This window comes from Odocoileus virginianus, chromosome 7 (assembly GCF_023699985.2).
Source record: "Odocoileus virginianus isolate 20LAN1187 ecotype Illinois chromosome 7, Ovbor_1.2, whole genome shotgun sequence".
Classification (NCBI taxonomy): domain Eukaryota; kingdom Metazoa; phylum Chordata; class Mammalia; order Artiodactyla; family Cervidae; genus Odocoileus; species Odocoileus virginianus.
This window is the reverse complement of record NC_069680.1, coordinates 23,384,178-23,407,704: the sequence shown is the minus strand read 5'-3', so window position 1 is coordinate 23,407,704 and position 23,527 is coordinate 23,384,178. Positions and strand designations below refer to the sequence as shown.

The window sequence follows — 23,527 nt, the reverse complement described above, 5'->3', positions numbered from 1 at the left end:
CTTCTCTGATAACACCGAGGCTGGTTGTACTGTGGTCTACACTGTTTGTCCCCTTCTCAGCAAAACCACATATCACGGTATCCTCCCTGGCTTTTGGGGGTGTGAGCAGAAGCACCCCAACATGCTAGCCTGGATGCTGGGCAGTGAGACCCAGTAGTGGCCCAGTTTAGAAATCTTTTCATAGTTTGCAAACCTTTTATGTCAAGGGCCAGATAGTCAATATTTTCAGCTTCATAGGCCTCTTTGTGGATCTCTGTAGCAACAGGCACAGACATTGTGTAAATGAATAAATAAATGAGTCTATGTTCAGAAAAAACTGGATGAACCCTAACATTTAAATTTTAGGACATTTTACATAGTTTAATACCATGAGATATTATTCTTCTTTTGATTTTTCTTTTATTTTTTCCAACCATTTCATAATGTTAAAAGCCATTCTTAGCTCACGGGCCACACAAGAGCAGGTAGAAGATTTTCACCTGTTTTAAGTTGAAACAAATATTAGGGGCCGTTGGGTAGGTTTCCCGGCAGCAACACCGCTAAGTGCTTCAGGGAGCAGAAGAGCCCTTTTTGAATTTCAAACCTGCAAAACTTTGAAGTATAACCTGCGTTTTCCTAAACTGTTCTTTTGCTGTCTACTATGGATATAACACACATGAGCCTATCCAAGCCTTTTTTGAACCTGTTTACATTTTCAACTCAGAGAGCTTCTGAGAGTAATGAATTGCATCTGAATGAAGACATATTCCCCTTAAATTATCCTAGAAGCTACAATAGTAAAATGTAATTTGTGACATAAATATTCAGGGTCTCAATGTTGGAAAGATGTCCTGGACTTCCACAGCTTCTTACATCTTCCCCATTTTGCTGGGCATGGATTTGAACTGTGGTCTATCAACGAGTCCTGGGGTCTGCCCATCGAGGTGACCGCTCGGCTGGGTATTAGGGTTCCCCACTTGGCAATAGTTTGTAACTATTGAAGGGTAACCTAGAGGAGATAAAGTCAGGGTCTCAAGGTGGTCTTTGCGGGAGCTGGGCTGGGTGGGTCTCTCCCTGCTGGGGTGCCCCCATCCTGTCCCTACTCCCATATCAACGTCCCAAGAACCTGTGTTTGAAATAAAAGTCTTCTCTTCGCTTCTTTCAGGAATACTTGGACCTCAGTCAGCCTCTCGAACCGTATTCACCTTGTTATCCTGACCCGAGATGAAATAAAACGTCTCTCTTCCCTTCTTTCAGGAATACTTGGACCTCAGTCAGCTTCTTGAACAGTATTCACCTAGTTACCCTGACACAAGGAGTTCTTGCTCTTCGGGAGATGATTCTGTTTTCTCTCCGGACCCCATGCCTTACGAACCCTGCCTTCCTCAGTATCCACATAGAAACGGCAGTGTTAAAACATGAATGGGCCTGTCCCCCTGTCCCCAAACAGGGTGGCGTCAGGAACTTAGCTGTACTGAGCAGGGGGGGGCCTTGCCTCCAGGAGCCTCTTGTCTTGGCTTGTATATATGGATCAGAGGAGTAAATATTTGGAAAAATGATCGGCACACGTGTAAAGAATTTATCCAGTTGGAGACTTGTAATCTTCACCAGGAGAACAAGAAGGTTGTGGGGGCAATGGACTGCCATCGGCCACCACGTGCTTGTGACCCACTGTGGGTACTGGCTGTGGACCAGCCGGACTTGAGGCAAACACACGTTCTGCCTGCCTTGTGAATTTTGTAATAATTGGAGAAAATATATGTCAGCGCACACTTATAGAGCACAATTGCAGTATATAGGTGCTGGATGTATGTAAATATATTCAAATTATGTATAAATATATATTATATATTTACAAGGAATTATTTTTTGTATTGATTTTAAATGGATGTCCCAGCGCACCTAGCCAATTGGTCTCTCTCTTTTTTTAAAAATAGCTATTTGCTAAATGCTGTTTCTTACACAGAATTTCTTAATTTTCACCGAGTGGAGGTGGAAAAGTACTTTTGCTTTCAGGGAAAAATGATATGACATTAATTTATTAATGAATTGGTAATATACAAAACAATTGTTTATTTTTTTTTTCTTTTTCTTGTTTTGGTAATTTAAGTGGCATTTCTATGCAGGCAGCGCACCAGACTAGTTAATCTCTTGCTTGAACTTAACTAGTTACCAGATCCTTTGAAAAGAGAAATATTTACAAAATACGACTAATTTGGGGGAAGTGAAGTTTTGGTTTATTTGTATTTCAACTCTGCTGTCAGATGATTGTCCTTTAACCACCTAACTGCCCGTAAAAGAGCCCATTAATGAGAAAGTGTGTTGCTTTGGTGCAGCGTGGTCATTGGGCCCATAAACCTTTCACTGGGCTTCCCAAGACAAACGGTACCAGCGTTCTCTTAAAAAGATGCCTTAATCCGTTCCTCAAAGGAGGAACTCTCATCGAGATGCTAATAGAATGTTCTGTCCAGCCGCTGGCCTTCTGCCCCCCTCCCCGCCAAGTTGCACATTGATCAGATTAGCCTGTATTCTCTTTGGCGAATCTTCATCACGGCTTCCAGATTCACTGGCAACAGAGAAGTCTCTTAGAATCTTCATGCCCCGTCGGAGAAAATGGAAACACTGAGTTGTTCTGCTGATAGTTTGGGGGATCCTTCCATCTTTTTAAGGGATCGCTTCCGCCTCCTCTGGCAGGACCTCACTGAAAGATCCCGCCCGATGCCAGCGTCATGTTACTGCCATGGTGTTCGTTCTGTATGAACGTGTTGTGTTTTGCTTTCAAAACACCGTCTCACTCTGCTCTGGCTATGCGACATGAATGCGGATGACACTGATTTTTAACGTGTTATGAAATTGGAGAAAGTATTTAATAAAACCTGTTAATTTTTATACTGACAATAAAAATGTTTCTACAGATATTAATGTTAACAAGACAAAATAAATGTCATGCGGCTTATTTTTTTAACACTCGTGTCTTACCAAGTGGTTTCCCGTGCTCGAAGGTGTTGACTCGGTGCCGCGTGGTGTGATCACCCGGAAGGAAGGCAGAGCTGGGGAGGTCTGTTGTTTGCTACAAACAGGTGACTTCTCAGAGGGCTTGGCCAGGACCCAGCAGTACCTGGGACAGGTGGATCTAGTGGAAAATCAGAAAAGGTTGTTCAAGTCCTGGCTTCATTGCTTCCTGGGACCCCAGGGAAGTGTGTGTTCCTTTCTGGATCCTAGCTGCTCCCAGAGGAGCAAGTGAAGGGCATGGGAGAGAGCTTTGTGGCTGGGCAGCTGTTCTAAGGATGGGAGGTCATCAGAAGGGAGATATCTAGAAGCTCTGCATACTGGGCACCTTGAAACCTTTTAAGCTGCCTTCCTCATGATGTATGGAAACTACACTTTGCTTCAAATTTTCAAAAAGACAACTTGAGCAGATTTTTAAAATAATCGTACTGTTTCCATGCCACCAAGAATCTGAAGAGGGAAACGACATTTTGCCTGTTGACAAATATGTGTCTGTGACTTTTAAGGCTTCATTAGATCAGCTTGCCAGCCTTCACACCAGCAGAAGACAAAAACAATCTGGCATCTGAACTTCAGCCATGCTCTCAGAACCCTCTGGGGCTGTTGGTGATTAAAAAGTGCCGTGTTTGGCCAGAACTCAACTTTTCAGTTTAGAATAAAATATTTCTCTTGAAAAGAAAAAGACAAAGGTGCTGTCCTTGGCATCTTTGTTCTGTTTGAGGCTATTAGTGAAGCGAGGGTCTCACCAGCCAACTGAAGAGTGAGCTCAGCCCTCATTCTGCGCTTGCCAATCTCCTGCACTATTTACTATCAGGACAGGGCTATAATCCCACCTAAAAGAATGAGATTTAAAAAATAGGATAACACGGAAAAAAAATAATAAAAAATAATAAAAATAAAAAATAGGATAACACGGGAATTCCCTGGCAGACCAGTGGTTAGGACCCAGTGCTTTCAATCCTGTGACCTGGGTTCAATCCTTAATTGGGGAACTAACCCGCAAGCCACATGGCACAGCCAAAAAAGAAAAAGATAACATTGTAAATCAGTTAAACTTCAATTTAAAAAAAAAGTAAAAACAGGTGAAAGCAGCCTTTTTAAGGTAGTCACATGTATACAGGAAGACTTCTGTACCCCTCTGGCCGTCTTCACCAGCAGGCTTTCCTTGGTTGGCCAGGCTTCTGGAAGAACTTGATGCTCCATGTTCATGCAATTTCATGATGTATCTTCTATATTTTTGAGACTGTTTAGGGGCAGTCTATGGCTTTTACAATGTAAATTATATTGTTATTAGATGAAGTAAGTTGTAATCCTATACCAGCCATTAGCTATTTTCATTTTAGAATTAGATTCATCATCAAGGGGGCGTCCCTGGTAGCATAGATGGTAAAAAATCTGCCTGCAGTGCAGGAGATTCGGGTTCAATTCCTGGGTCGGGAAAATCCCCTGGAGAAGGCAATGGCGTCCCACTCCAGTATTGTTGCCTGGAGAATTCCATGCACAGAAGAGCCTGAAGGCTCCAGTCTTATGGGATCGAAAAGAATTAGACACGGGAAGGGAAGGGAAGGAAGGTAATGTGGTCCATGGGAAGGATGAGAGATACTTTTTTTGAGATACTTTTTGGACATAATTTTTTTTGAGACATGCTCCCAATAAACACATAGGCAGGACTTGATAAGAATCCTAAAGCTTATGGCTTCCCCCTGTCCTCTCACCCTAGGACAGAAGTAAACATTGGGAATTAGTTGAACCACTGTGTGATTGTCATCAAGACATGAACAAAAGTCAGGCATGTTAGTGAGGAAGGAGGGGTACCTGGCCCTGCCGTCTCCAGCCTGGAAGGGGGCGGATTCAAGAGGTTTGCCTCAAAGTCCAGCTGGTGGTGGCCTCGGACAGGGTGGGCAGGTAAAGAGTGGGGAGGAGAAGTTGGGCCTTCAGTGGATTGCCGGAGAACTGGGTACTCTGTTCCACTCCCAGTTTCTCCATCCCTGGTGACCTCAGGTAGCTTCCCGCCACCAGGTGCTCTGGGAAGTTGTTTGATCCCACGCATAGAAAACTGAAACGTGCGATTGCAGTAAAACATGGCAGATTTGAACAGCTGAGGATTGGTGACCAGCGCCCATCCTGGAAAACAGATAACGCTCTGCTGGCTAGTGCTGTGTAACAGACTAGTGGGGCCAGGTATAGAGACCTCCCCTATGACAGATTAGGAATTTGAGGCTCTGCTTGAGGTTCCTGGGAAACATAAGCAAGGCAGCCTTCTGCAGTCCAGAAGAAAGACGATGGATAGTGGATTGGGAGGGAACTGGTTTGGTTTATTTCTTAGAGCGGGGTGATGTTGGACAAGTCATGGATTCTATCTGGACCTTCATTTCCTCAACTGTAAAAACTGATTATCACCAGCCTCGTGGTCTTAACATAAGGGCTGCCTGTAGGAGCTTAGCTCAGCCCTGGCAATTGGTACTCTATTAATAAACAGTTTTCTCTTCCTGAGAATTCGTATATTTGTGATTTTTTGTTTTTGGTAGATAGTCACAAGATGGTGCAACCATTACCACCATCTATAACATTTTCCTCACTCCAAAAAGAAGCCCCTATACCAGTTAGCGGTCACTCCCTACTTCCTCCTCACAGCTCTGGGAAACACCAATGTGCTATTTTCTTATTCTAGGTATTTTATATAAATGGAATCATATATTGTGTCTTTGTGTCTATATTCTTTCACTTACCATAATGGTTTCTAGGTTCATTTGTGCCGTAGCATGTATCCGCAATTCACTCATTTTTTATTCTTGTGTGGATATATACATATTTATTTATCCATTCATCAGTTGGTGGATATTGGGTTATTTCCTCTTTTTGGCTATTAGGAAAAGCATTGCTATGAACGTTTGTGTAAAAGTTTTTGTGTAGTTACATGTTTTTATTTTTCTTGGTAGTATACCTAGCAGTGGAATTTCTGGGTCATAGGTAATTCTGTGTTTAGCCTTTGAGGAACTGCCAGACTGTTTCCCAAAGCAGCTGCAGTACTTAAGATTCCCACTAACAGTGTATGAAGTTTCCAATTTTTCCATATTCTTGCCAACACTTGTTATTGTTCATACATTTTATTATAGCTAGTGGGTGTAAAGTGTCTTCTCCAAGATTTTAAAAGTTGAGGAAATGCTACTTAGATCATGGATCAAAGATACATAATACATAAATACAAAACTGGCTAGCTTTGACATCTATAAAATGGCCAAATAGCAAAGGAGCATCAGTGGAGCTTCCTGGAGTGGAGGGCCTGAGAAACTCATCAATTCCATCTCTTTCCTCTTGACTGAGAAAGGAAGGAAGCGCTCACAGATGCAGAGGGATAGAGACTCTTTTCTGGCTGAAATCCTTGAGTGCATCTTTCCCCAGGTCCCCAGTTTTATAGCAAATAAAGTCTAGTGAGCTTGAGAATCCCCTGGGACCGATTAATGCACCATTACTTATGTATGCACATTGGAGCCTTCCTTATCCAGCCTGCATTTTGATGTTATTTATTTTTTGATGTTTTTGAAGATGAAAGCAAAGTTTATCTTCTCTCACATTTCATTCCTTGGAAGCCTTGAAATGACTCAGCTGGGCAGGGACTACAGAAGCCTTCCACGTCTTAAGTGACATTTTGGAATGGGGCCTTTCTGTGTCCTCTTTTCCTCAGGGTTTCCAGGTGGTTTTGAAGAATGCTTCAAAATTGCCTCCAAGTCCTGTCTCAGAGGTCACATGAGGGGCTGCAGAAGACGGTAGATGTGAGCACAGTCAGTGCCAACTATCCCGAGACTCCAGCAGCCCTGGCCATCCTCCCAAGACCTTTGAAATAAAAGGCAGTGGATTCCTTTCATTTGCAAAGTTAAATTCTAGGGTATGTAGTTCAATGACAGAATTAGGCTTGAAATATGTTTGCAGGTAAGTGATGGGTCTTTCTTCCTGCGACTCAGAACACTGCCTTCTTTTCGAGTTGATTCTTTTGAGCATGTTTCTCCCCTCAAATTCTTTTCTTTTCCCCTTTGATCGGAGTATAGCTGCTTTACAATGTCATGTTTGTTCCTGCCGTACAACAAAATGAATCAGCTATATGTGTACATATATCTGGCTTTCCAGGTGGCTCAGTGGGTAAAGAATCCTCCTGCAATGCAGGAGACACAGGAGAGGTGGGTTCAATCCTTGGGTTGAGACGATCTCCTGGAGGAGGTTATGGCAATCCACTCTGGTGTTCTTGCCTGGAGAATCCCATGGAGAGAGGAGCCTGGTGGGCTTCAGTCCAAAGGTTCGCGAAGAGTCATACATGGCTGAAGCAACTGAGCATACACACACACACACATATATATATATATATATCTCCTCTCTTTTGAGCCTCCCACCCAACTCCCGGTCCCACCCAACACCCAATCCACCCATCTAGACCATCGCAGCCCTGAGCTGAGCTCCCTGCGTTGTACGGCAGGTTCCTGCTAGCCATTTATTTTACGCATGGTAACGTACATATATTTGGACACAACTGAGCGACCGAACTGAACTGAACTGAGCTGAGTGCATGTATATCAGTGTTATTCTCCCAATTCATCTCACCCTACCCTGCCCCAAGTCCACATGTCCATTCTCTATATCCACGTTTCTCTCCCCTCTCATTCTTTGGTTGATGACACTTAACTGAATCTTGCCTGCAACCCTTACAAGCCAAAATCCTCAGCATAATGTACTTGGAAAGGGACAGATTCATGGATTTATAAATTAAGAATAATGGAGGAAGTGTTTTCTTGGTCTGTAATTGTTCAGTTCCTCAGTCATGTCTGACTGTTTGCGACCCCAGGGACTGCAGCACGCCAGGCTTCCTTGCCCTTCACTATCTCCCAGAGTTTGCTCAAACTCATGTCCATTGAATCGGTGATGCCATCCCACCATTTCATCCTCTGTTGTCCCCTTCTCCTCCTGCCTTCAATCTTTCCCAGCATCACGGTCTTTTTGAATGAGTTGGCTCTTTGCATCAGGTGGCCAAAGTATTGGGGCTTCAGCTTCAGCATCAATGAACATTGATGGGTTACCTTTAGAATTGGCTAGTTTCAGAAGGGCAAATGACCCCCTTCTCGAATAAGAGTTGAATTCAATGAGATTTTACTAAACACAGTGCCTGCTACCTAGCACTCAAATATTAGCTACTGTTTTATTTATCTATCAATTGATCAAAATGTAGACAGACATAGATATAGAGGCAGATATAAAAAAAGTATATGTATGTGTTTATAATTGTCATTTTTACTGAAGAAACTTATTCATGAAATTGCTAGTTAGCTGTGAATTTCACTAGGACCTTTTTTCTCTTACTTTTGTAAATGAAAAAAAATTATGTTTTAAATCACTGAAAATAATGATCAAAACTTTCTAAAATCATGAAATTGCTTACAATATTCAACCTGTTATGTTCCCCTTTTATTTTTTAAATTGAAGTGTAGCTGATTTACATGGTTGTGTTAATTGTGTTCCATTTTAAAACAAGCTTTGCTCTATAAATACTGCCAGGCACTTCCCTGGATGAACTTTAAGGGACAAGTCAATGCTTTCAGAGCTGTACCAGTCATGCTGAGGAAGGGTTTAAGTACCACAGTTAAGAAAAAAACAGCAGATCAAACCAAAACTATAAATCTCTGGAGGATTTTTGTGAGAGACACTCCTTTCTGACTCTGCATTTGATGTTGTTAGAAGCAAATCAAAATGGGTTTTGTGACAAAAGGAAATATCACATGGAAAAACTAGAGGAGGCCTGAAACGGTGCCCTCCAAGGATTTCAACTGTGAATTGTTTAGAGGCGGTCCAAGTGAATCTTTGGGAGTTGTGAAATTAGTGTAAGTTCCCAGACAGGGTTGAAGGGGTTGGAATAAGCTCTATCCGTTCTGTGGGGGAAGTTTATCAGAGATTTCAGTTGACTCCAGGCATCTTTCCTTGCTGCCAATTCAAGTTTTAAATGGGAAAATGCCTGGAGCCTTTATGCAGAACAGGCATTACAAAAGGCATTATGTAAAAAATGCCCTTTTTACATTGCTTTGTGATTTGACCTGCTGCCTCTTCTGGGAAAAGTCTAACTGTATCTTTGCATACACTAACACAGCAGGAGAGGAAATCAGAAACCTAGGCTCCTTCCTGGCCTGGCGTTGATCCCCCATGAGACTACCCCTTGGATTGCTGCGTTGTGGATTTAGATTTAACCAAAATACCTGTTTCTGGTTCACTGTTGGCCACCACCCAGTAGCTGCCAGAGTTAGGAACGAACAAGGCAAAGGTGAAACGTTAAACCACAACATGGAAACGATGTTGCCGGGGGCGTGGTCAGTGGAGGGGCTTGTCCTGCTCACGTGCAGAACAGACATGGACGAACTGTGGCCCCTAGACTGAATCTGGCACCCCCTGCTATTTTGTACTGCTTGAAAGCTACTCATTTGAATGGTTGGAAGAAAATACAGAAGATCTATCTTGTGACATGAAAATTACACAACCCTCAAATTTCAGTGCCCGTAAAAAAAAGCTTTATTGGAACACAGCCATGTTTATTCATTTCTCTATTGTGTATAGCCACTTCAGTGCTATATGGGAGAGTTGAGTATTTTCAACAGAGACCAAATGGCTTGCAATAATATTTACTGTCTGTTACCCTTTACAAAGGGGCTTCCCAGGTGGCTCAGTGGTAAAGGATCAGTCTGCTAATGCAGGAGATGTGAGAGACGTGGGTTTGATCCCTGGGTTGGGAAGATCCCCTAGAGTAGGAAATGGCAACCCACTCCAGTGTTCTTGCCTGAAAATTCCCATGGACAGAGGAGCCTTGTGGTCTACAGATCATGGAGTTGCAAAGAGTAAAACACAGCTGATCGACTGAGAACACACACACACTTTACTAAAAAGTTGGCCCACCCCTGGTTTAGATGGTGAAGTACTAGGTGGATGCCAGGCTCAGGCAGGCAGCTTATGGTCAAGGATAGCAGCAAATGACAAGGTTCTGAAATTGGGGGTGCTTTCAGGATTGGAGGGGGCTTCCCTGGTGGCTCAGACAGGAAAGAATTCACCTGCAGTGCTGGAGACCCGCGTTCAATCCCTGGGTCGGGAAGATCCCCTGGAGAAGGAAATGGCTACCCACTCCATATACTTGCCTGGAGAATTCCATGGACAGAGGAACCTGGTGGGCTATCATCCATGGGGTCACAAGAGTCAGGCATGACTGAGTGACTAACACACTTTCAGGACTGGGGTCCCACTTGAAAGGCCTGGCAGATGGGGATGAAAGTCATGAAAAATACCCTTAGGCCAAACGGGATGTTTTCAGATCCTTTGGAGACAGTTAGTGGCCAATGTGATGTGTCGAGACAAGCCTTCCTGGCGCCGTTTCTCCCCTGGAGCCCCGTGTACCAGCCTGCCCAGGACTCTTCCAAACAAGGTTGCCACAGAGATCCTCAAAGCAAAGGCTAAATAAATAATGTGGTTCTTCCAGAAGGAGGGAAGGTGAGAGGTTGACGTTCGGATTTGAGTGATGCTTGTTTGGCAGGAAGTTAATCTGATCTCTCCCTGTGAAGGTGTACCTTCGGACCTTCTTTACAGTCTTGTTGGCTGGACTTTATTTTTCCATCACCCTTGGTGTTCTTGCATGCATTAAGATTTTCATGGATGAAATGGTAGGCACACATTCTGGTCCAAACTCCTCCCTGAACACAAGGGCCATCTCAGGACAGCTGGAGCTGCCTGAGTTTACCGGGACCCATAACCGAGTGTAACTTCTATTTGCTTCCCTAAAGCTGGAGTTTATCTCTCAAAGTCAGATTGTTGAAGGCTTGAAATGACAGAGCCACTTGCTCTGTAAAGCAGCAAGCAATTCTCTCACAGATCCAGGAAAAAAAAAAAAAGGAAGCAAAAACTACATATGCAATAAATGTCTATAGGTAATGGAGACTGGTAATAAAAATGCTTGGATCTGGTTTCAGCTTTCTCCTTGTCTTCTAAATGAGGTTTAAAGCCAATCAAACACTAAGCCCTTATGGTTTCTGATCTGAAAGCAGGTGAGTTTAGTCAAGTGCAGGAGGTGTGACATGAAGGGGACCCCTGGGCAAGGAAGCCTGGGTGTGTGGACCTGCTCTGGGGAAGCTGAACCTTGGCAGCTTCCCAGAGTGAAAAGCTAGACTGGGGCAGCTGCGAGGGACAAGGCCGGGATGTAAGTGGGATCCCTTGAAAGGTACACAGTATGGGCCTGACTTGACTTACCTGGCACCTGTGGACCCAAAGAACCCGAGAAGGGGCCCCTGGACAGAAGCCCGGCGGGGGTGGGTGCAGGATTTGTGGTTGCCTGTGTGTGTGCATATGCACCATTGTCGATGAGCTTTTCACAGATTTTCAGAAAAATAAAAACATTCTGAATTCCGCTGGTGGTCCCAGGACTAGGGCCTCCTGGTTATTTAAGATCACACATGATCCAAGCGCATCTTAGAAGGAGAGTTCAGATCAGTTTCAAACCTACAGAGGAGCATGCAGGCTGTTAAGAAAGAAAGAGGTGAGGGGCCATGGATGGCTACAGAATTTCTTCACAAAGTGGGGGGAGGGCCTGAAATTGGCATGGAAGGGGTTGGGGGGATCCAGGGGTTGATCTAGAGCTGCTTTTACATTGTAAGCACCTTGCTAGAAAGAAATCAAATGGTTTGGTCATTGATGTGGTTACATTGCAGGGGTTGGAGATGGGACAAAAAGTATCCAAAGGTCCCCACCCTTCCTCTTCCCAATACCCACCACTTCCAAGAAGTCTAATTAGCCTGAGCAGTTTCACTTCTAAGCCTTTCTCCCCAGAAGTCCACCAGACCAAGTTTCTAAGCACTCCTAACCTCCTACTTCTCCACCCTTGCAGGTCGTGAGGGACACGGGACATCCTTTTCCCACCCTTAAGAAGCCATGCCCTAGTCAAGCTGGTGCAGGGCCTCACTCCATGCAATGGCTGCGGGCAGCGTCTGTCCTGCACAACTGACATGCTAACAGAGTTTGTGCAAACGGAGTCTCCCCTGGAGTGTTTAACTTAGCTCCCACGAGCCAGAACCAAGGGTTACAGTGCGTTCTAGAAAAGTGAGGCCATGCCCCATTTCCCGGGGACGAACAGATATTTGGGTAGAGTTGACACTGGGTGAGGAGAAAAGAGGATGGGACATGCAGACAGATGTGGCCCTTCAAGACTGCCCCAAAGCATATTTGTGACATTGCTTTTTCAATGGACAACCTCTGGGATAACGTTGAGGCTTATTTTAGCACTTTTCACCAAGCCAGCCAGTCGCGAGCCATGTGCTGTGGACCTAGCACTGTGGGCCCAGGGGTGGCGGATGTATTAGCCTCCATATATTATTGGTCATTGATAGAGTCCCAGAGTTTCCTTTGCTGCTGTAAGAAATTACCACAAACTTGCTGGCTTACCATAAGCAGAATTTATTCTGTCACCATGTGAGACCCAAATCAGATTTCAGCAGAGCTGAGCTCTTTCTGAAGGCTTCAGGGGAGAATCTGTCTGCTCCTTCCAGCTTCTGGTAACTCCAGCATCCCTTGGCTTGTGGCTGCATCATTACCACCTCTGTTTTTGTCTTCATGTGTCTTTACCTCTTCTCCTCCGTGTATCACTGTATCTAGGGACCACCTCCGCAATCCAGACTGATTGCATCTTGAAATTCTTAAATTTAAAGATATCTGCAAAGACCTTGTTTCCCTAAAAGGAAACTCCCATTCAGAGGTTCCAGGCATTAGCATATGAAACTATTTGGGGGTGAAGGTGAAAGTGTTAGTCGCTCAGTCATGTCTGATTCTTTGTGACCCCATGGACTGTAAGCCTGCCAGGCTCCTCTGTCGATGCAATTCTCCAGACAAGAATACTGGACTGGGTTGAAATTCCCTTCTCCAGAGGATCTTTTCAACCCAGGGATTGGACCTAGGTCTTCTGCATTGCAGATGGGTTCTTTACCATCTAAGTCACCAAGGAAGCCATTTGTGGGTGGGTGGTTTATTGTTCAACCTATGAGAGGAGGAGGGTGGCATATTTGAGACTTGGCAGTTTCTCAATTTTACAGTCAGGTTGGTGGAGCTTGGGGCTCCCATTCTATCTGAGGGCCTTCTGGTGTCCAGACAGAGGCATTAAGCCCCAGACCCTTCCTGCCCTGGTGAGAAGGGGCCTGAAAGGGGGTGCGTCTTCCCAGCAACTCCTTTCATGTTCGCATCACTCTCCCGGGACAGATGAGGAGGAGATGAGGCCGTGTAGGCACAGTTCCCCAGTTGCCACTTGGGAGCCTGGGGTCTAAACTTGAGCTGGCTTGTTCCCAGATATGAGAGTCTGTCTGCAATACCCATACTCCTGGCAACGGTCCAGCAGTTAGTCCTTACCCGATGGGTCAGCTTCCAGTGAGAGGGTGACCTATACTCGACCTTCTTGGAGGATAGACCAAACTGAAGAAGAAGGCACACGACCCAGGTCAGAGGAAGGCACAAGGGTCATTCTCTGGTGGACAATGGAACAAACAGGGAGAAATCTGCCCACGTCAAGGGACGTGTTTAAGGTAAAATGGTTGCCTGGGCTGACTGGGGTAGGTCTCAGTCCAGGTCTCTATGGTGTAGGCCTCCTGAAGATGGAAGAGATTCTGGGGTGGGGAGAGGTGTCAGGTGTGGAAACTGAGAGGTGGGGGTGGTGTGGTGCACCCTGGTGGTGGCCGGCCACAGTGAGGCTGTGCTTTCTCCCTCTTCTTTCAGTTCCTGCTGGTCTTAGCTTGGGAGGCCATAAAAAATTACTATAGGCTGTTAAGTGAACAACAGGCATTCACTTCTCACAACTCTGGAGACTTGACATCCCATATATGGTTTCAAGTGATTTGATTTTGGGAAGAGCTCTCTGTGGCTTGCTCAGATGGTAAAGAATCTGTCTGCAATGCGGGAGACCTGGGTTTGATCCCTGGGTCAGGAAGATCCCCTGGAGAAGGAAATAGCTACCCACTCCAGTATTCTTGCCTGGAGAATCCCATGAACATAGAAGCCCAGTAGGCTACAGACCATGGGTCACAAAGAATTGGACACAACTGAGCGACCAACACTTACTTTTCTCTTTGGCTTTCAGGCAGCCACCTTCCTACTGAGTCCTCACAGAGCCCCTCCTCAATGCCTATGGGGAGAGAGGACAGGGAGGCAGAAAGGGCATTCTTCCTCTTGGTTTAAGGCCACCAATCATGTTGGATTAGGGTCTCACCCTTATGACATCAGTTCAGTTCAGTTCAGTCGCTCAGTCGCGTCTGACTCTTTGTGACCCCATGAATCGCAGCACGCCAGGCCTCCCTGTCCATCACCAACTCCCGGAGTTTACGCAAACTCATGTGCATCGAGTCAGTGATGCCATCCAGCCATCTCATCCTGTCGCCCCCTTCTCCTCCTGCCCCCAATCCCTCGCAGCATCAGGGTCTTTTCCAATGAGTCAACTCTTCGCATGAGGTGGCCAAAGTATTGGAGTTTCAGCTTCAACATCAGTCCTTCCAATGAACACCCAGGACTGATCTCCTTTAGGATGGACTGGTGGGATATCCTTGCAGTCCAAGGCACTCTCAAGAGTCTTCTCCAACACCACGGTTCAAAAGCATCAATTTTTTGGTGCTCAGCTTTCTTCACAGTCCAACTCTCACATCCATACATGACTACTGGAAAAACCATAGCCTTGACCAGATGGACCTTTGTTGGCAAAGTAATGTCTCTGCTTTTTAATATGCTGTCTATGACATCACTCACCTTTCATGACCTCCCTAAAGGCTCCGGCTCCAAATGCAGTCACATGAGGGAAGCCGTCACAACCGCTTCCATGTGAGAAGGGAGGGACACAGTTCCGTCCACAGCCGTCCTTTTCCCTCTCTTTCCTCTCTCCTTTTCTTCCTGGCCTCATGTCCAGCCCTCAGATACTGTCCCGCAGGGATACAGGCTATATTGCTCCGCAGACCACAGCCGGGAGCTGCGGGCATGACACCTTGTCTCTCTGAGCCAGGGGGGTAGCTTTTGCGTAGCCGTGGGCTTCGAAGCCAGGACTGGCATGTCCTGCCCATGCTTACTGGAACCCCCTTGGTTCCAGACTACAGCAAGCCCCCATAGCCTTCATGTGGGGGTGAGAAGGGGGCACAGCAAGGCAGGAGGCCCAACCCAGGGGAGTCCAGAAGCTGGACTTCAAACCCAGCTCTGTCCTCCCCAGCTGGATAGCCCCACCGGGCAAGCCCTTGGTCCCTGGAGAGTCAGGCTTCTCATCTACATCATAAAGGCAGTTGTGAACCCTGCCCCCCATCCTAGCCCCAACACAACTGTTGTCAAATAACTTTGGGAAAAACCCTGGAAAGAGGCAAAACAGGAACAGGTCTAAAGGTCATTCAAAGCAGGTGAATGTGACTATAACTAAGAAAGCTTGAGGTCTGGGCCATGAAGAAGATGTCTGTGCCCACTCCCTAGTTCACAGGTGAGCTTTGCACACAAAGGAGTGAGTTTGGGTCCTGTGGACGGTGACTCTGCTGCGGACAAAGCGGTTTGAGATTCTCCAGGTCTTTCTGGCTGCATGAGGCATGCGGTTCTGGAGAAAGAGAGATTTGTTCACTCACTCAGGGCATAGGGGAATGTCTCTCTCTGGGGAGAAAGGCATACTTGCTACGTGTCCTCTGATGTCAGGATGTCTTCCAGGATGAGGGTGGCCCAGCAGGCCTGGCCCCTGCACTTGCCAGATAAACTGTCAGTATCCTGTCTTTTCCCACATCTGGGGTTCTGAAAGAAAATACCACTAAGGAGAAAGGAGAAAAAGCTATTTTTCTTTCCAGGTAATGAAGCAGAGACATTACTTTGCCAACAAAGGTCCGTCTAGTCAAGGCGATGATTTTTCCAGTGGTCATGTATGGATGTGAGAGTTGGACTATAAAGAAAGCTAAGCACTGAAGAATTGATGCTTTTGAACTGGGGTGTTGAAGAAGACTCTTGAGAGTCCCTTGGACTGCAAGGAGATCCAGCCAGTCCATCCTAGGGGAGATCAGTCCTGGGTGTTCATTAGAAGGACTGATGTTGAAGCTGAAACTCCAATACTTTGGCCACCTGATGTGAAGAGCTGACTCATTTGAAAAGACCCTGATGATAGGAAAGATTGAAGGTAGGAGGAGAAGGGGGTGACAGAGGATGAGATGGTTGGATGACATCACTGACTCAATGGACATGGGTTTGGGTGGACTCTGGGAGTTGGTGATGCACAGGGAGGCCTGGCGTGCTGCAGTTCCTGGGGTTGCAAAGAGTTGGACATGACTGAGCGACTGAATTGAACTGAATGAATTTGATTAAAAAAAAAACACACACAAAACCACAGCAACAACTGAGTTATGCAGAAAGAGGGTGGGCTACTTGGTTGAGGAAAGTGTTTCAAATGACAGAAATATGGTCCAGGATGGGGTTGACCTTGTTAAATCAAGCCTAAGGCAGAGTTGCTCACAGCTGTCTTTATGTGGCCAAGGAAGTTGTAGAAAGAGCAGAGCTGAAAATGGCCCATTTTTGAGACACCCTCAATTCCTGCAGTATTTGGGTTTTTATTGCCTAGAAATAGATAGTCCAGCTATTCCTGACATAGACCAGCCTCAGTTTACTGTGACCTTCTTTGGCCTTTTCCTTGCTCTGTGACCTTGGGTAAGATGCTTAACGCTTATGAGCCTCTGGTGCCTCATCTTCAAAATGCAGATGAAGAGATGGACAAAGGCACCTGCCTTGTAGGCTCACTGTGAGGCTGAGGAGGGATGATCTGCTGAGGGTCTCAGTGAGGAGGCAAACCCCGACGGGACACACAGGCGGTGGGAACACAGGTGACCATATCACAGGGGTTTCACTGGGCCTTCCGTTTATCAGTTCTGTTTCCTTCTGGAGGTTAGGGAGATTCCTCATGAGAAATCACCTGCAATTCAAGAGGGACTGCCCTCCCCTAAATTCCTGAACCATTAACTCAGGGTCGCCTCTGATTCCCAGAAAACACCTCTTAGGTACCGAATGGTTTCCATCAGCTGAGGGCACAGCATGCCAAGCTGTAGGTGGCTGAGTGCTTGGAATTCACCTTGTCCCAGTCCCTCCTCTCAGACGCCTGGAGAGGGGGTGCTGGAAGCCGGCCCCACGACATACAGAGGAGTTGGTCAAAGAGTTGGGACAGGAACCCAAGTCTCTTGGCCTCCAGAATCAAGATAGTGCCTAAAAAATGAGCCCTCTCTTTTCTCTCCTTCTCTTGGCATGTTGAAATCCTGCCTCAATCCTGATGAGCACAGGAGAGCAGAGATCTAAAAGGGTGCCAATGAACTGGGCAGTGTTTGGCCTATGTTGTGTTTCAGTTTGGGGGGACTTGGTTCTCGGTGTTAAAATTCAGAAGATGTCACATAAACAAGCATATCTCATGCTTCTCCTGGGAATTCAGATGCAGGTGACATTGGAGTCACATGGCTACAGAGCCCAGAGCAGATTAGCATTTATCCCCTTTAGACCAGGCACGTGAGCCCTACCTGGCCAGACCCTACCCGGCCAGCCTACCTTCTCCATGCACCTGCCTGGGCTCAGTGGGCCTGGGCCTGTGGCACTCAAGTAAAACAGCTCAGCAGAAAACACGTCTGGGCCGCAGGTGGTTCCTGTTTTTCTGCCTCTCCTTCCTCTCAACCAGTTAACCTGGCTTCAGGTGAAAGTAAAGGCAATAAGGCATCCCATTCCATAATGGTTATTTTCCTAACATCCCATTTGAAAACTGCAAACTTTCCAGAAGAAATCCTTGTTTTCTTTCCCAGTTGACCTAGTTGCAAAGGAAAAATCTCATTTTCTTAAAGAGCCACGACATTGCTGGTGTGGTGTGTGGACAGGCTGGTCAACATTTCCATTAGGAACACTTTCCTGGGCCTTAAAAACTCAGCCATAAAGATGTGTTTTGGACTGAAATTGGTCCTCCCCCAGTGGAACCTGGGAATCTTTATTTCAAGGACTCTTTCAAAACATCTTTCCCTCTTGAAGTGCAAATATGTGTGGTTTGTGGAGTCCTCGACCATGTTGGGGGTTTGGGATTTTGCTGCATGACTCTTTTCCAACCTTTAATTTTGAAGCCATCATCTTCTCTATTTATTTCCATGGTTAAAATTGGTATTTTTTTTTTTCTATTGGAAGAGGACTGCATGAAAGGGGTCGTTGTCCAACCTTCCCCTTTGGGGTACGCACAGGCCTGGGGCCTTAGGCAGAATCCCTAGAGTGGATGCCTCTTAAACGTGTTCATTTATATCACCTGACAACAATCAGTGGCCACGACTCAGCTTACAAATGACGAGGAGGTTGCCTTCCCAGCAGTTCTTTGCTTGTTATTCTTGTTTAGATCCTTGCCTGCCCTTTGCAGGTATGCTTGATGATCTTGATGGCTTTAATGATCAGGAGATGGAGTTCCAGACTTATGATGGTTCTTGGGGAAAATTTGAAAAACCTGTTCTGTATCACTTATTCCATTTTCTAAGGGTTACTTGGCATATTAAGTATGAAGAGGTGGCCCACAGAAAATGACCCAGTACGTGTCCATTTGCTCCACTCATGCCAACCTCTTCAAGTCTACTCTTCTTAGCTCCCTAACTCGGTCAAGACCATTCATCAGCCTCCCAAGCTGGAGACTCTAGATGTGGGCTTGACTTGTCCTTCCTGTCCTTTCCAGTGTCCAGTAACCACCACTTCCTGCCCATTGTCCTCTCATGACTCTGTCCCCCTCAGTCCCATCCCTACAACCACGGCCTTGCCTCTGCCCTCCCATCTCTTCATCTCCTGACTAGCCTGACCATCACTGTCTCTCCCCAGAAAGGACACCCTGCTAGCAGTTTCAGTCCTAAAAAAAGTCATGTCTCATCCCATTTCCTTCTCTTGCTTAAAGAACACTTTTGCTGGCCCCTACAGTCTCAGAATAAAATCCAAATTATGAAGCATGACATACTAACTGACTTTCCATGTCTATCATCCACTCCCCCCACCCCCACCAGGGACCTTACGTTCCTGTCACTCTGAGTCCATCCTTCCATGGACAAACCTGTCCCCAAGTCGATGGTCTGTCCTCTTTACCTAGAATGGCTTTCCCTCGATGCCTTTCTTTTGTGGACTCTTTGAAGGCCTAAGTCAAATATCACAGTCCTTGAAAGGCTTTCTTGGTCTCTTGCTGGTAGAGTTAGAACTTTTTTCAAAGCTCAGCAATAATATTTGTCATCATGTACTATGTTTTCTCTTTCTTTGGGTCTTCTCTTCCCCTGAACTGAGCACTGTGATGATAGTATTCCAGATCCTTACGGATCTCTGAATTTCTTTCACCTAATACAGTGTCTGGACCCATAGGAGATAGGATTTAATATGAGTTAAATAATTATAACTTATGTTTATAAAGTGCTTGGCATGCATCAGGGGCCATTTCAAACACTTTGTACATTTTCATTGTCAAAACCACCTTTTGAGGCACCCTTAGCATTCCATTTGCTTATAAGATGACAAGAGACATGAAGAGGTTATATGAGTTACCCAAGGTCACATAGCCTGGGTTGCATTCAGCCTGCCTGAGCACAGAGCCTGTCTGCTGGCTGAATCCTGACATTAATCTGTTTTCCAGTAAGTGAGTCCCACGCCAAATGCCCTGAAGTGTTGAACCACAGGGACAGAGGCAGAGACACACTGGGCCCTTCATTATCAATTTCATCATGACACTCATCTTTTAGGGAGTCCCTCTGAGGTCAGCAAATAGACACTGTGCAAGCCTGCAAGCCCAAGAGTGGTTGAGAGTTTTTTTTATGTTTGTCCAGGACACAGGTTTATACACGAATGACCCAGCGTGACTCTGGCATGTGGCTGAAGTTTCCCTGGGGACACCAGGCAGGAGAGTCGAGGTAATTACCTCCTTCCTGGAAGAATGTAGATGGGGTTCATTTGTCTGGAATGTTTAGGTACAGTCTTCCCTGGAGGTGGGGACCTGAATGAGGACTCCTCCCAGAGCTAGTTCACTTTGGAGGCAGGTGGACTGGGAAGAACAGAGCGGAGGAGTGGGCCTCGCCAGGGTTCCAGTGCCGGCTCTGACAGAAGGGGAGGCGTTCTGTTGCTTGTGTTTCCAGCATAATTCCTTCTTTCAACCCTTCCCAATAATCCCCACTCTCTATTTTGCTGACCTGAGTGGTCTAGGGGAGTGGATTCACCTGCTAGCCCAGGGATGGAGCATGAGAAAAGTGAAAGTGCTAGTTATTAAACCATGTCCGACTCTTTGCAAGTCCATGGACTGTAGCCCGCCAGGCTCCTCTGTCCATGGGATTCTCCAGGCAAGAATACTGGAGTGCATTGCCATTTCCTTCTCCAGGAGATCTTCCTGACCCAGGGATCAAACCCAGGTCTCCTACATTGCAGGCAGATTCTTCACCGTCTGAGCCACCAGGCAAGCCCTGGAGCATTAGAAGGCGAGGATAATCAGCACATTCAGGCCCGGACAGGAGACCCAGCCAGTCCAATCAGAGGGCAACGAGACTTGCTTCTTCCCTGAATATGCCTGAGTAATTCTGTAACCCTGGGGGGTTTGTTACAAACACACCTTAGGTCCTACCCCAGACCTACTGAGTCAGAGCCCAGGAAACAAGCCCTCCAGGTAATTCTGATGAACTATCCAGTTTGAGAAGCATTTCTCTACTTCATTCAATTTACAGGTGGTTTAAAAAACAAAACAAAACAAATAAGCACAAAGAAGCAAGGTGATTTGCCCAAAGTCATGCAGCCAAGCCAGGTCTAAAAGTAAGCTGTGCTTCCGCTCACATCATTTAAGAGGCATCTCCACATTTTCATCAAGCTGTAAAACAGCCACAGAAATCTCTTCTCATCTTTGAAGGTCCTCCCCTACCCAGTCTCCTTCTCCAGGGATGAAAATAAATTTCACTTGCTCTGAGTTTATGTGGAGTGAAGCCTCACTATTACTCACATGTTTGTGTGCCCTATCTCAGACTTGACGTCGGCTGCCCTCAAGAGACCTTGGATTTGGTGAGGACCATGGACTGCCTGAGGAGACAGGTCCACCTTTGGCCCCAGCCCTAGGGCATGCTGGGAGAAAGGTGGGTGCCATCCTTTCTGGGGTCAAGGTCCTGTTCTCTTGGCTGGCTCCTTCCAACACGATCTGGGTTCCCAGTGTTGGTTCGCCACCCAAGGCTCTGCTCCGTATGTGTGTGAGGGTAGGTGGGGGTGCGGGGGGGCACGGCTGGTTCGTGGCCAGAGTCGTGGCTCCAGTCTGGAAGTCCAGGCATACCTAAGTCGTCTCTCGTGGCTCCCCAATGCCATATTAGGCTGCCCCCTCTGAAGGGTGGAATCTCTGACTCATCCTCCCCCCTCCCCCCCACACCCTCACACTCCTGCCAGTTTTGGCCAAGATTAGAATTCACTCAAATCTGTGGGTTCTAAGGTTTATGTGCTATTTCAGTTTGGCAAATGACTCGTCCTTGTTTCAAGTTAGAAAAAGAAGTCCTTTCCCAAAAGGAGTTTGGGAAGGGTTTTCTGAGTGACCCAATGGTTTGGGCAACTGAAAAGGTGATGATGTCATTGCACGTGAATCAGAAAGAAGTTGACTGCTTCTGAAATACATCCAAGTACACCCGGGGGTTAATAGATGAGAAGCAGTGAGACCTTCTCATCAGAATGATAATCTAGTCTACCCTCCCTGAGTGTCCTTTAGGTTTCCAGCCCTGTGCTAGGTCCTCTCTGGGCATTTTATTAACCCACACCACAATCCCAACAGGTAGGCAAACTTTCCCCATTTTAGAGATGAGAAAACTGAGGCTCAGAGAAGCCAAGTTCAGAACGTGCAGTCACACAGCTGAGAGGAGGTGTTGGGACAGGAGCTCTGGACTTGCCACTGTGATGGTCCTGATTCTTGGCAAGAGGCAGGGGTCTTGCTGTTCTCCAAGACAACCAACTGCGTGGTCCCTACCCCTTTGCTTTAGATTTGAAAGATTTGAAAGGTGAATCAGACAGGGTCCTAGGGATATGGGCAACGGAACAGGAAACTGAAAACGAGGGTCAGAATCAGGGAAACAGACCAGCTCGGGCAGAAGGACTAGCGTGTGGCTGCTCTGAGAGTCTTGGCAGAGGATGGAAGTTCCATCCAAGGTGCTGCCACTGGAACAAGGATTATTTCCTACTTTTTGTTTCTCTGTTCACAATTCAGATTCCATGGAAAAGCTGCATGGAGGGCTCCATCAGGCTCAGGTGCCATCTCTTGGCCGGGGAGGGAGGGGCATCTTGAATGACCTTCTCATCACACAGCTTGCAAGCTTCCAAAAGGAAACCGGGATGCCATTCCTGAGACAGAAGGAGGAGAGTGGGTGTTGGACTGGCTGCCAGAAAGGCAGAAACACACACCATGCCAAGTGTTGGTAGGGAGCCCAGACAGCCCCCGGCCCTCTGGCTGTGGGCTGAGTCTTTTTTTTTTTTTGTCCTCTCACTAACATCTCCAGGCCTGGATGCACTTCTAAGTTTGGCAACCTGAAGAAGACACAAGCCCTGGTGACTCTGGTGGTAGAGTCCCCCTGCAATGCAGGAGACCTGGGTTCAGTCCCTGGGTCAGGAAGATCCCCTGGAGAAGTGAATGGCAACCCACTCCAGTATTCTTGCCTGGAGAATCCCATGATAGAGGAGTCATGGGATTGCAAAAAGTCGGACACAGCTGAGCGACTAACACATGAACCTGAAGACGTCGGGTCCAGGCTGACTATACATCCTGAAAGGTGGCTTTGAGAGATGGGCCATGTGTGATGATGTTGAGAGATGACACCCTGACACAGGTCAGGCCTCTCCTTCGGACCACAGCCCCTGACCTGGCTAAGCTGTGCCCGAGGGGTCTGTGATGGTGGAGGGGGCGATAGGGTCATGCACACCGATTATGAGAACTCCCTGTCACTCTGCAAACTTTGAAGCTGTGGGGCAGAAAGGGACAGGAGATAATGAGTGGGGGGTGGAACAAAATACTTCCCCCCCTAGCCTGCCAAGAAACACTCCCAGGGTGGAGAGAGAGGAAGACAGCTGGAGGAGGGCTTAGAGGTGACTCATGCCAAGCCTATGACTTTAAGAATGAGACTGAGGCTGAAGAGGGGAAGGCAGCATCCAAGGTGGTACTGGTGGTGACTTGGGTTCCTCCTCTGCCCTGGCCGTGCCCCTCGCATTCTGTCTCCCTGCCACCCTGACCAAGAACTAACTGTGGGTGCTCGGTGGGTGCACTGGGACTCATGAACCTGCTTCTGCCCCCAAGGGAGTTTATTGCCCACAGCGGGGTAAGCAGAGAAATGAAAAATCACCATAAAAGGCTGGAGGTGATGGGTTTTACCTCCAGGACTCAGGGGGGCACCTCTCTGGCCTCTAATGGTCCCCAAACCTTGCATCTTTGTCGTAAGAAACATAGTGAAGCTGTGAATAATTAAGAGATAGTATCTGTAGAAGAGGGCGGTGGGGAGTTGGTGTGTGTATCTGTGCA

At 46.7% G+C, this 23,527-nt stretch overlaps 1 protein-coding gene across 15 annotated transcripts in view; it reads left to right on the top strand.

The window, feature by feature from the left end:
- Positions 1–1,523, top strand: part of FGFR2 (fibroblast growth factor receptor 2) — a 103,762-nt gene extending 102,239 nt beyond the window's left edge. For 12 of the 15 annotated variants that reach the window (XM_070470306.1, XM_070470305.1, XM_070470303.1 and 9 more), the window contains one exon: positions 1,237–1,523. In XM_070470306.1, the coding sequence (XP_070326407.1) occupies positions 1,237–1,401 (165 nt within the window). In that variant the 3' untranslated portion in view covers positions 1,402–1,523. The other 3 variants (XM_070470302.1, XM_070470309.1, XM_020910926.2) reach the window with 1 other exon arrangement.
- Positions 1,524–23,527: the final 22,004 nt, after the last annotated feature.